This window comes from Montipora foliosa, chromosome 10 (assembly GCF_036669935.1).
Source record: "Montipora foliosa isolate CH-2021 chromosome 10, ASM3666993v2, whole genome shotgun sequence".
Classification (NCBI taxonomy): Eukaryota; Metazoa; Cnidaria; class Anthozoa; order Scleractinia; family Acroporidae; genus Montipora; species Montipora foliosa.
The window spans coordinates 11,318,588-11,330,310 of NC_090878.1; the positions used below are offsets into that span (position 1 = coordinate 11,318,588).

Below are 11,723 nucleotides of genomic sequence, written 5' to 3' on the forward strand. Positions count from 1 at the left end.
GAAGAAATCTCTATTAGACTCAACACTATAAAAAATATGCCTTGTGTATTAAAGTATTCAGATGAACAAATCTTCTGCTACATATTTTCTTTCCTTCCTCAGATAGGATGATACAAGGATGCAGTACTCAACTTCAAGTTCAAGTTCAAGTTTATTTTCAAAAATTACAGTTAAATTTTACAATTATGAACACTATATACGTGTATGGCAATGCTAATCAAGATATGCAACTTGTAATGGCATACATGCATGGCACTGAAATTGAGTATCAAGTATTTATGAGCCAATGAATCAATGAGTCATGAGTCAATGAGTTAGTGCAGTTACCCTAACCCATAAAATGAAAGCTAAAATTTCAGAGTGCTTAGGCCTAATCACTGAAATGAGGGCTTAGGCTTAATCAATAAATTATTCAGGCCTTCTGATAGGGTGCGATTAAAAAATGCAAATTATTCGATTTTTTCGGGGCAGATTGTGCGATTAGAGAGGCCAATTATGCGATAAATAATGTAAATTGTGCGATTTTTTTCTCAGCAATTTTAAGCTTGTTTTATAAGGTTTCAGGTTGAGAAAAACACTTTTTTGCTGCCCTAAAGACATTTTGAACACAAAGGAACAGTAATTATGTATCTCGATCGACATTAGTTGGGATAAAAAAAAAAAAAGGTCTTCTGCACTACCGGTGCACCACGTTAAAAGTTGAAAGGACACAGCTAACATGCCAAATGAATGATCAAGGTGCTTGTCAACCACGAACTTTCGAAGATGGTCAATCACAATAGGGCCATACCCCCATTTATACGAGAGAAAATAAGCCGCGGCTTTCTCTGGCCGCGGCTTACAGAAGACTCCAATGTTCAACCCGTATAAATGGTACAAAATCTATGTTCACGTCTTTTTCAAGCCGCGGCTTATATTGACCTGGGAATATATATTCGTATAAGTAGTTCCTTTGGCGTATTTTGTACACCGTGGCCAGAGTAAGCCGCGGCTTATTTTCTCTCGTATAAAAGGCCCTAATATTTCACGACCAGAAAAACATCAGTCCATCGTCCACGTGGAGCGTACCTGTGAGGTACTTCCTTGCTCGATCGTCAGCTGTCAGATTGGGCGGAAGGTGGGAACTTCCTTCTTCATCGAAAAAAAAGCGAGCGTTTTCACAACAAACTTATCCATGAGTAAGTTTTTATCAGTTTTCAACGAAAGAAACTACATTTTGCCGAAAAACTTACAACTTCGCTCATTTTTCACAAATCTCTTCTCTAAGAGAAGGCAACATTTCAGTGGTGTATATATAAGGGCGTGTTTGTGTTGCACCAATAGAAGGAGACTCGTACCAGGTCCCCGACATGAAAAATAAAGCCTTGAACTTCGAATGTTTACGAAATCGAAGGTGACAAAGGTTTTTTAGCCTTTTTCCAAGATAAATCATCTTAAAAATGGCGTATTTATGCAGGAATTTCTAAGAAACGTGTTGATTTATGTTTCATTTTATGAATTTTGTTCGTCCTTTTGTGAATTATGCGATTTTTCGTGAATTGTGCGATCGGATGCGATTTGAGGTCGATTGTGCGAAATCGCACCATCGCGTAATATCAGAAGGCCTGAATTATTGCTATATTGACTGCGAGTCTCATTGACTCATGACTCATGACTCATTGACCATTTGACTCATAAATCATGGGACCTCACCGAACTTACAAGAAACGATATTAATTTAAGACAAAATAAAACCTAACAATACACATTGGGATTACACAATAGACAGAACGAAGAAACGTTGCATAATTATTACAATATTATCAAAATAAGAGAATGAAAAAAAGATTATAATAAAACAGAGCCTGGTTATTCAAAAGCTGATTAATGCTTATCACTGATTCAACTGAATTAAGGAGTTTATTTCTCTATTTTTTCCCAAATCTCTGTTCAATGCTGGTACTCGGCAAAACTTTACATTAGAAGAAGTCAATCTTGAAAAACAAAATCAAGCAAAAGGAACTTTCACCCAAAAGTTGAAAACATGAAACAAAAGTTTACGCTAATCCTGGATTAAGTTTAAAATAGGCTTTCGAACAAATGGACCCAGAATTAAAGGGTATGATAAATATAGTAATGAAATTGATTCAGTTTTTTTATCAATGAGTAGGCATCAATATAAGCATCCTCATGCAACTCCGCGTACTGCAAGCAGAATGGCCTTTTTGTAAGCATGCACCAGTCAGTACTTATAATCTGTGTCACAAAAACATTTTGCCTACAGTTGTATCTCAACAGTCTTTGGAGCAATAAGCTAGGTGTTAGAATGCATGCAATTGAAACTAAAAAAGAAAAATATGATTTTTTCCCTTTTTGCTCAGATTAATAAAAAAATTACTGGTACATTCTTCTGTTATCTCCTAAAAGCCACCCTCATTGAAACTGAAATTTGAAAATGTATAGATACCTTTAAGAAGGTTCACATCTTTTATAATCTCGGTTACTCCAGTTGCTCAAATAACTCCTGTCCCATCGTCAAGAAAGAACATCATTCCTATCAGCTGAGACATCCACCACTGACAATACCTTGTAGCCACACTTGATATATCAGTTCGCTATTATACAAGTCTTAGTGAATGAACCCCCCACCATCTGGTTGCGATGAACAGCCAAGTAACTGAAGCGTTAAGAACTTCTTGGCAGAGGTGTTCAAGACAAGGTGTTGTTTCTGTGACATGACCAGTCAGGCTGCAATTTGAAGACTATTTATTTATAATTGCTATAATATCATTCGTAAATGACATGAAATTGGATTTGATATAAACTCCACACAAACTGCACTAAATAAATAGAGATTAGCAATCTCCTTGGGTATCACCATGGTAACTCAGCCACAGCTGACAACTAAGTACTAGGCAAAAAATTAGTCCATGGAGGACAGAGAGAAGAGCCAAAAAAAGGGTCAAGAGAGTGTAACTGAGTGACTTCAACCATTTAAGTGTCTAAACACGGTCAGCAGACAATGCCAAGGACTTAAAGTTGTTAAATGGCTGGCATGTTCATGGCACCCATAATTTTATACCAACAAGATAGCACTACAGCCTGTATGTAAATTTTTGGCCAATGGCTTTTATCCATGTTTAGTGCCAGTATGATTTAATTCAAATTGTTTGACTTCCTTCGAAAACTGTAGTTTTAGACGCAAAACTGATGAGCAATATTTAACTCTAAGCATCCATTTTGTATGGATGTTTAGAAATATTCAATAATTGTTTAATATGTTAAGTACTTCTCTCACTTGTTGTTTTGGTAAAAATGAACAGATGATTTTTTGATGGGGACTTGGCTTAACTTTGAAAAAATGCAAGCACTCCTTTTGCAGGAGTCTAACTTTCCCACCTGTGAGTGAGGCTAACAGATTTTACTCTGGCTAACACCAGACGATTTTACTTGACGACTGGAGGTGCTTTAGGTGCAAATGGGTTACAATGAGACTAATGGGAGCATTGTAGTAGTTTCAATGCTCAAGTTGTGTCATAAGATGAGTAGTTATCAGAAATCTTGAAAAATAACAGACTACTGCCAGTTGTTAAGTGACTTAATTAAAACAGTTGACCAGCTGCTGGTCAAATACAATGGACTTCTCACCCACCCACCCAGCCCTTGGCTGCATGGTGAACCCTACCACCACCCCAATGGGCATCTATGTCATGTTGCCCACCACAGCTTCAAATCATACAACCTCCTAGACTTTTCCAGGGTGAGAGAAACAGTAAAACAATGGGAGAAGTACCGAAACATTTTACAACCATTTTGCTAAGCCACACAAAGACCCAACATAGCACTTTAACTTTAATAGAAGTTGTCATATAGAGAGCGCTTGTGTGTTTAAATCACCTCTTTTTCGTTCCACTTTCAGTTTTTACCCCTGTTGAGAGCAACGCACATAAAATTCAGGTCAAAAGCTAAGCATGTCAACTCACCAGGCAAATTACGAAGCATTTTTCAAGTTTTGCCGCCATCTTGAAATTTGCTAACGATGTAGACTGGGTTCAATTTTCAGACTTACGTCATACAAGATGGCTGACACATAGCCTGCGAGCAGGCCCTCTGAGGGACTGGGGTTGGGGGTAGAAGGAGGGCCTGCCCGCATGGCTTTGTATTTTGAATGTCGCGTCCAAATTTTGGACGCAAAATACTGATTGGCTGAAATTAAATTACCTCGTGACGTCACCATTGACAAGCTCCGACAACGAGAAAGCCTCTTCGCTTCGCAGAGATGAGGTGGTCAGAAATGCGTCTGAGAAAATTGTAGAATGTTGCAATTTACCATAACGTTACATAATTAAAGGTCGGGCAACGCGATGCAATGGCCTCTCTACTGGAAGGAAGGAAGTTCTATCTCTGTTATCCACAGAATTCGAGAAAAGACTTATTTCCCAACTGTTTTTCGTAGCGGCCAAAATACGAGGGCGACTTCATGTCACCGTGGCTGCCTCTGTTGCTGATTTAACGATAGAGGAACTCTACACGATTTTAGCAAGTATTAGGCTAAGCCGAAAAGGCGGCTCCACAAATGATTGCTCGATCTCCTCGTAACTCCGCAATACTCCGATACACTTGAAAACAAAATATTCCAATTTTCAAATTATTGAATTAGTAAAATACATATCTATAACCACAATTGAAATAAAATGGTGTAGGTATTAGAATATCTGTCTAGTATTAAAGTGTGATGTAGCAGTTGTAATGTCTGTATTTCATTAAAATAAATTTAAAAAGATAATTCCGCTTCGCTTTACCGAAATTTGGCAGCAGTTGTGATGCGGTCAGGGAAAACGAATTTCCCTATTACGATTCCCGTCGTTTGAAGTTTGTGTGCTAAATTTTTCCCTCACGAACGAAACACTTTTTCCGCGGAAGGGACTTCGACGAATTACCGTACTGAATATTCAGCTACGCTTTACAGCATCAGCAATAGTTGTTAGGCTTTTCTGGCGAAGGCTTCCTTCCTTTACAGTTTTTTTTAGTTTCTGCCTCGGGCAAATTGAAATACACAACGCGTGGGTTTCTGTTTTCTGTCTTTTTTCAATGTTTACTTTTGGTGCGCGCTGATTGGCTAATTTTTGACAGCTCTCTCAGCGTGACATCAGGAGGCGGCATTCAAAATTCAAAGGGATGCGTGCAGGCTCTCCTTCTCTCCCACGGAAGAGAGAGAGCCTGCTCGCAGGCTAGCTGACACAAGGGGAAACATGCGCGCGATCCATTCAACCAAAATTTCCGACCGGTCCGAAAGGGAAAAGAGGACCACCTCAAAAGGTGGACCAGTTTTTTCGAAACTTTTCCGGTTGGACCGAACCGATCCATTGAGTTTTGGACCGAAATTTCCGGAAATTTTGGTTGAATGGATCGCGCCCACATGGTAAAGACTTGTTTCCATATCTCAAAGTGCTCTTGGACGTGAGGGGCCTGGGGTCGCGGCAGGGGGTGAAGTGTACAATAGCTGAAAGTGGGATGTAACAACAAACTAATGAACATATGCATGTGAACCTGAAATATCGCAAATCATAATGCTGACAGACAAAAATCGAAGGACATGGGTCATAAATATGAAGTTTTGACTATCTGATGATTTTGGGTTAGATTAAATTGATATTGTTGAAAAACCCAAAGCTATCTCTCTTCGTGTTAATGACCAATGTGCACAATCTTCGCACTGGTGAGTCGCGGTAATAAATTGGGTTAACCAGGAACAAGTTATTTTAAGGCTTGTACCGTAACTGCCTCGGTTCACATGTAACACAAGTAACTTGGGAGTTTGCGTCCACATTTCTATCTTTATTTCTCGAGGGTTTAAACAGACGAAGCGCAATAAATATGACAGACCGAGTGACTCAAACTACCGTATTTTATCTTTTCTCCTGCCCTCGCCATTTCAGAAACGAGACATTTCTTTTTTTGAAATAGTTTCTTGTTGGCGGTCCGGCGATGCCATTTTTAGTAACCAAGTCCTTCGTCATAAATAAGACCTAAACTGGTTGAGATTGCAACTGAACGTCATTGGTTTACCTACGCATTTAAGTCCAAGCACCCATTTTTATTCGGTTGGCTTTCAACGAATTTTTAGGGTTAGCTTCATTTAAATACTCTGAAATTGCAGCGTTTGGAGTCGTCATCTCAGTAGTTAAGTGGTGAAGTGCGCATGCTCTTCAATCATTGAACCGAGTTCGATATCGTTCACTCAACTTTTTCATTAAGTTCTTGCAAACGACAAACTCAACAGTGAAATTGTTTTAAGTGTCGTCCAAATGACAATGACCGTTTACGAAACGTAAACTTGCAACGCTGGCCGACTGCAACTATTTCCTACGCGACCTGGTTGGCTCAAACGTTTGTTTCTGGGGCTGGTACAGACAGAGCTTTCCCGCGCCTATATCCAGATCAATGCCCTAGTTCTGCATTCTCATTGGTCCCAAGAAACAACCCAAAACACTGAATTTAATAACGCTCTTTCTTCGATCGACAATATCTTACTGTAACTAGAGAAACCAGTCCACCTTGACAAAATGTCATTGTTTAGAGGAAACAAATTTATTCAGCTATCTGCGATGGAACCATCACTTTAATTCTCTGTACAAATTTCATTAATTTACAGATATTTACAACAGGAAATGGAAAATACTGAACTTTGACCATTTACTACCGATCCTCTTTACAAAAGAGATTACATGACCAATTATAGCATTTCCTTACGACTCAACCAGAAGAAACACGTGATATGCTTGATGCCACACACCTTATTTTGAAATAGCCGTCATCTTATTCTCATTGCTCTTTTTGTTTTGTTTAAAGTATCCTTTTGATTTTAAGGTCAAAAACAAGGTAAGGTTACTCTCAAACAAACAAACTAGTATTAAAATGGCGGCCATTTGGTAAGGTGTATTGCACATTACCTATTATGATCTTTGTTTAAATACGTTAATTACACGCTGCAGAGAACGTTGCAAGTGTCCCATAAAGCCTTTCTTTCGTTTTTGTTGGCGTACTGAAATTAAAAGGACAGTTTGTGACGTCTACATAACATAAAGTATGATACTGGCTTGTTCCAAATTCCGTACGAAAGAATTAAGGAATTCAACTCGGCTTCGTCGACTGGATTAAAGTATCACTGTTCGTGCTGTTGTTTGCTAAACGAACGTCTTCTGAATGAAAAGTAGCCTTCCATTTTAAATCGACATAAAAGGGTTTCAAGGCAAACAGACAAAGTAAAGTCGTTCTTGAGAACTATGACCGCACAAAGAAAAAGAAAGAAAAAAAAAGACAAAAGCAATTAATGGCTTCATGTCGTTGTGGCTCCTTGAAAAGTTCATTCAGAAAAAGGCAAAACGAATCATTTTTGCAGAATGCTTAAACATCGCTTCACGTCCTTACAGCGAAATTTGAAACAAGTCAGTATTTTAAACCCAATTTCACGTTACTTGAAAGGGAAACTACTCTGAAATAAGCCCTTTATTGTTGGAAATACGCAAAGTCGCACACAAGCTTCTCGAGCTCACAAGACTCGAGCCTTTAGTGCTGTAGCATTTAGCTATTGCACCACTACTACCCTCCTCCCCTGATGGCAAGGGCTACCCCCAGTATGTAGTCGTGAAATGGTGTTTTCTCTTTTTTCTCTGAACTGAATATCACATTACTTAGCCAGAGCAGATGTTCCCTTTCGGTGTTAGAGAAGTATCATTATTCTCATATAGCGCTGCGGATTCTTCTGATTAAGTCTAAATAATTTCAACGGTCTGAGATTTTCGAACGTTGATTAACGTCTGTCTAACAGCGGATGTTAACTCAAACTTCACTTTAGCCCAACTGAAAATGCGTCAATATGATAACTGACATCATAAAGAGGAAAGTTAAGCTCTTACTAACCCAGGATTACCAAAAAATCCACTTATGTCGGGACACGAACAATCTGAGCCCGTTTCTAAATCTTCTCACGAAGGTTCTCCTTGATTATTTTAAGCACTTCATTAATGAAATGATTTTCAAGGGCACGACCGATTCGTGATTTATGATTGCTACTCTTCGGTAAAATGAACCTTGCACGACCGTGCTAATCGTTTCAACTCACAGACGATTACTTTGTACAATGACCTCTCGGTTCTTGGAGAGTATCTACTGCTAACTCACAAAAAGCCTCTTATAATTTGTTGAACAGTAGATGTAACTCCTTAAGAGAAAAACACCGGGCCACGCCACGATTATTACTGACTCGTAGATCTTAAAGTCCCTAATTCAATGGCGAAATAGCAACCGTTTACAATTTTGTATCAACCTCCTTTCCTTCTGATTTTTCCTTTTCGCAATCCTTTGGTTCACACTTCAGCTTTAGTAAACGCATATGTTCCTCCGAATGCCTCCGCAGTTCGCACCTAGGTTCCAGTTTGTTGGAAGTTTTCGTTTCATTCAAGCTCACGCTTCGCGAGCGCTGGACAACACTCTCTTGTTCAACAACGCACCGTATACCTTGGTAAAAATCGTGTTTTCGAGGGCGCCCCTTTATTTCAAAACTGTCTTGTCGGGAAAGTGAATGCTTTTCCTCCCTGGAGTTCCTCCTAACCTTTTTGTCCAATTTTCCGGGATGAAAATGTTCCGGCGACAAAGCTCGTCTCAACAACGGCGAGCCAGGTCTCGGAGAGGTCTGGGGAGTAATGCTCGCCAGATGTGGCGACGCTGGGGACCCCCGTAGGGTAAGAGGAGACGTGCTGCGAGCTTGATGTGAAAGATTGTGAGGATGTGATGGGGAGGCTGAGGTCGGAGACGGTGTCCTGGCTAGGGGAGACACTGGCACGTGAGAGGACGACTTTCGTCTGGGCGAACGCACTGCTCGCAACTTCGGAATGAGTCCTTGAAGAGCTCCTAAAGGAATATAATTACGAAAGTCATTAATAATTCACGAAGGTAACAGTCAATAGAAATGCAGCATTCAGGTCACATGACCACAAATTCTAAAAATCCTGATATAATTTAAATGTTACCACAATTGGAATTCTGTAACAAAATAAAGAATGCCCACACTGTAACTTACGAAAAACTCTTCTATATGGGACTCCTTCCGACTTGTATAGAATAAAATGCCTCGCCTACCGCTCGAAATTGTAAATGCCCAAATAGATCCCAGATCATATTGTATTTATCACTTAAGACAGCAATATAAAGTACTGACGTGACAAATATTTGAACAGCAGATAAGCTAGGATTTTGAAAAGAATGACGATCGCAGTTAGAGAAGGAAATTAAGTAGTAACAAGGAATTTTGAAAAAAAACCCACGCTCGAAAGAGACAACGACAATTTCCCGTATGAATGATCTTTGTACTTATGTGGACAATAAACTACTTCGACGATACGGCGGCCATTTTGAATTATATTGTTTCAACAGCTACTGCAGGACGTCCAGGGAACAAATACTAACTTGCCCCCTGCCCCCCTGAGCATCCCATAATATCTTTTTGAACTAAGCAAATCAAAATGGATGAAGCATCGTCGAAGTATCATATCATATCATTTCATATATCTTTATTTACCCTCGGATTTTTAGAGTAGCTTGGTGTAGCTAATATCTCCGAGCATTTACCCTCCCAACCATGATACACCACAGAAGACAGACCATAACACCGGGAACTACATGCCCTACTCTTTGCGACAAGTGTGCGGGTCCTTTTACGTCCCACAGGATCATGGACATTGAAGGGTTGTTAGACGGGGCCTACGGTTTATCGTCCTTATCCGAGAAGACTAGAGAGTTTGACCATTTGCAGATGTAATTACAAAGGCAGCACTTTTAAACCTCAGTTTAAATATTTAAAGACCCTGAGTGTTGGTCCGGTCGGAATTGAACTACCGACCTCCCGCGTAACAGCCCGGTACTCAACCAACTGAGCCACCGGTGCGCGGTTACACCGGGAGGTTCCAACAAGATTCGAACCCAGGATCTCTGCAATGCCTGTGCAATACTCTACCAACTGAGGTATGACGCCACTCAGTTGGTAGAAGGTCAATTTGTTGGGCACATTTGTTCCCGTTGAGGCCTCGACGAATGAAAGAAATGTGTACTTGAGGTCGTAGAGGTCATGGGTTGGAATCCCGTTGAAGCAAAGCCACAAGTGTCTAAAAGAAACAATTGCTTAAATTATCTAGATAGAGAAAGTTTCAATCGAGTGTCGTAAGACCAAAACCAAAGTAATTACTTTGGCCAATCAAAAAGAAGAAATTGCATGTAGCCGACACAAAGCGCGGGAAAATGTGCACGCGCGTGCCACGATTGGTTTTGGTCGCACTTCTGATTGGCTGACAAAATGGCGCGGAAACTTTGAACCAATCACTGAGTGAAGTAATGCAAAACCAAAGCAATTCGTTAATTACTTTTGACACTCAACTGAAAACCGCTCTAAGTGCGAAGATCAGGTCTCTCTTTCGTCCATAAAGGTAATGAAAGAATTGTGTATTTGAAACTCGAGTTTAACCGGTTATTGTACATTACAATTGTTGTCACGTCGGCTAAGAAAGTACATGAACTTCTTGGAAGCAACGCAACTTACAGATTCGTGAGAAATTTACTACCTAGTAATTCACTGATCTGTCGGTGTCGAGCGCTTCATTAATGACAATGGATTCTTCGGATTATTTTGAATTTATATACTATTTCATGTAAAAAATAAATAAATAAATTCCACGAGTAAGTACTTTTTCACCTGATTCAATAAAACAATTGCTACAAAAACAATTACACTTAAAAACTCACCCGGCCGACCGAGCCCATGCGCACTCGGTGAACTTGGGGATGAAGCAGGGCTACTGCTGACGGAAGACGACGACTGATCCGAAAGAGTCCGAAAGTCGAACGAAGGTGACGAGAGTTTTGGCGAAGCAGGCCGAGCTGCTCTTCCTTCTGGCGACGACACCATTCGTTTTAACGAGCTTGTTCGCCTAAGACTCGTCCCTGGCGAAAAGGAATGGCTGGTTCTTCGGCCGATGCGCTTCCAAAAAGGTTTCTGTTTCGGCTGTTTGTCTGCTGTTTCCGGGCCAGGAGATGACGGTAAATTGGGAGACGCTCTCCTTCCTCGCCTCGGAGGTAGCTTCTTGCTGACTTGCTTACTTGCAGAGAGAACACGTTTTCGTCCTCCTCGTTTGATGGAGGTTTTTGCCAGTTCCGTGGCGCTCAATTTGACCTTGGTACCACCGCCTAGGATGAGTTCAATGACTTGCGGGTGACTGAGTCCCATGACAGACTGAAAATAACAATACAGAATCACCGTTACTACAATATGGTTTACTATACTGAATTCAATATAGTTGCAATATCGATACAAAATACTGTACCTACCATAGCTAAACCCTTGAAATACATTACATAAATTCAAGTAAATGACAAATATTTCTTCAAAGTCAAAGTGAAACTATTTGTTATAAAAATGACAAAATAAGAAATACCGACGACTTTTAAGTTAAGGTGATCAGTTTTTTCGGCGCTTTTAAAATGTATAAAAAAAGAGATGTCTCAGTATCTATATAATATATACAATATTTCAGCCTAGATCCCCGTGCAGTCATGTAATATCCTCTCCTCCCCATCAAAGACATCGTTTTCTCAAGCCAAAAGCTTGTCCCCAAGTACTGTGCCACGTGACGTTAGGGAGCTTAAGCAACGACGAATGCGACGGCAACGAGAACGTCATCTCAAAATATAAA

At 40.1% G+C, this 11,723-nt stretch overlaps 1 protein-coding gene and 1 long non-coding RNA gene across 2 annotated transcripts in view; both read right to left on the minus strand.

The window, feature by feature from the left end:
- Window positions 1-214: 214 nt before the first annotated feature.
- LOC137973565 (uncharacterized) lies at window positions 215-4,012 on the minus strand. Its single transcript, XR_011117279.1, has 3 exons — window positions 3,963-4,012; window positions 2,447-2,727; window positions 215-2,235 (listed from the first exon to the last, which is right to left on the minus strand). It is a non-coding gene; the product is annotated as an uncharacterized lncRNA (long non-coding RNA).
- A 2,537-nt stretch (window positions 4,013-6,549) lies between these two features.
- LOC137974276 (microtubule-associated serine/threonine-protein kinase 3-like) overlaps window positions 6,550-11,723 on the minus strand; it is a 57,530-nt gene continuing 52,356 nt past the window's right edge. The window contains exons 28-29 of the mRNA XM_068821149.1: window positions 10,777-11,263; window positions 6,550-8,892 (exon numbers count right to left, since the gene is read on the minus strand). Coding sequence (XP_068677250.1) covers window positions 8,291-8,892; window positions 10,777-11,263 — 1,089 coding nt within the window. The 3' untranslated portion in view covers window positions 6,550-8,290. The remainder of the gene's footprint in view (window positions 8,893-10,776; window positions 11,264-11,723) is intronic.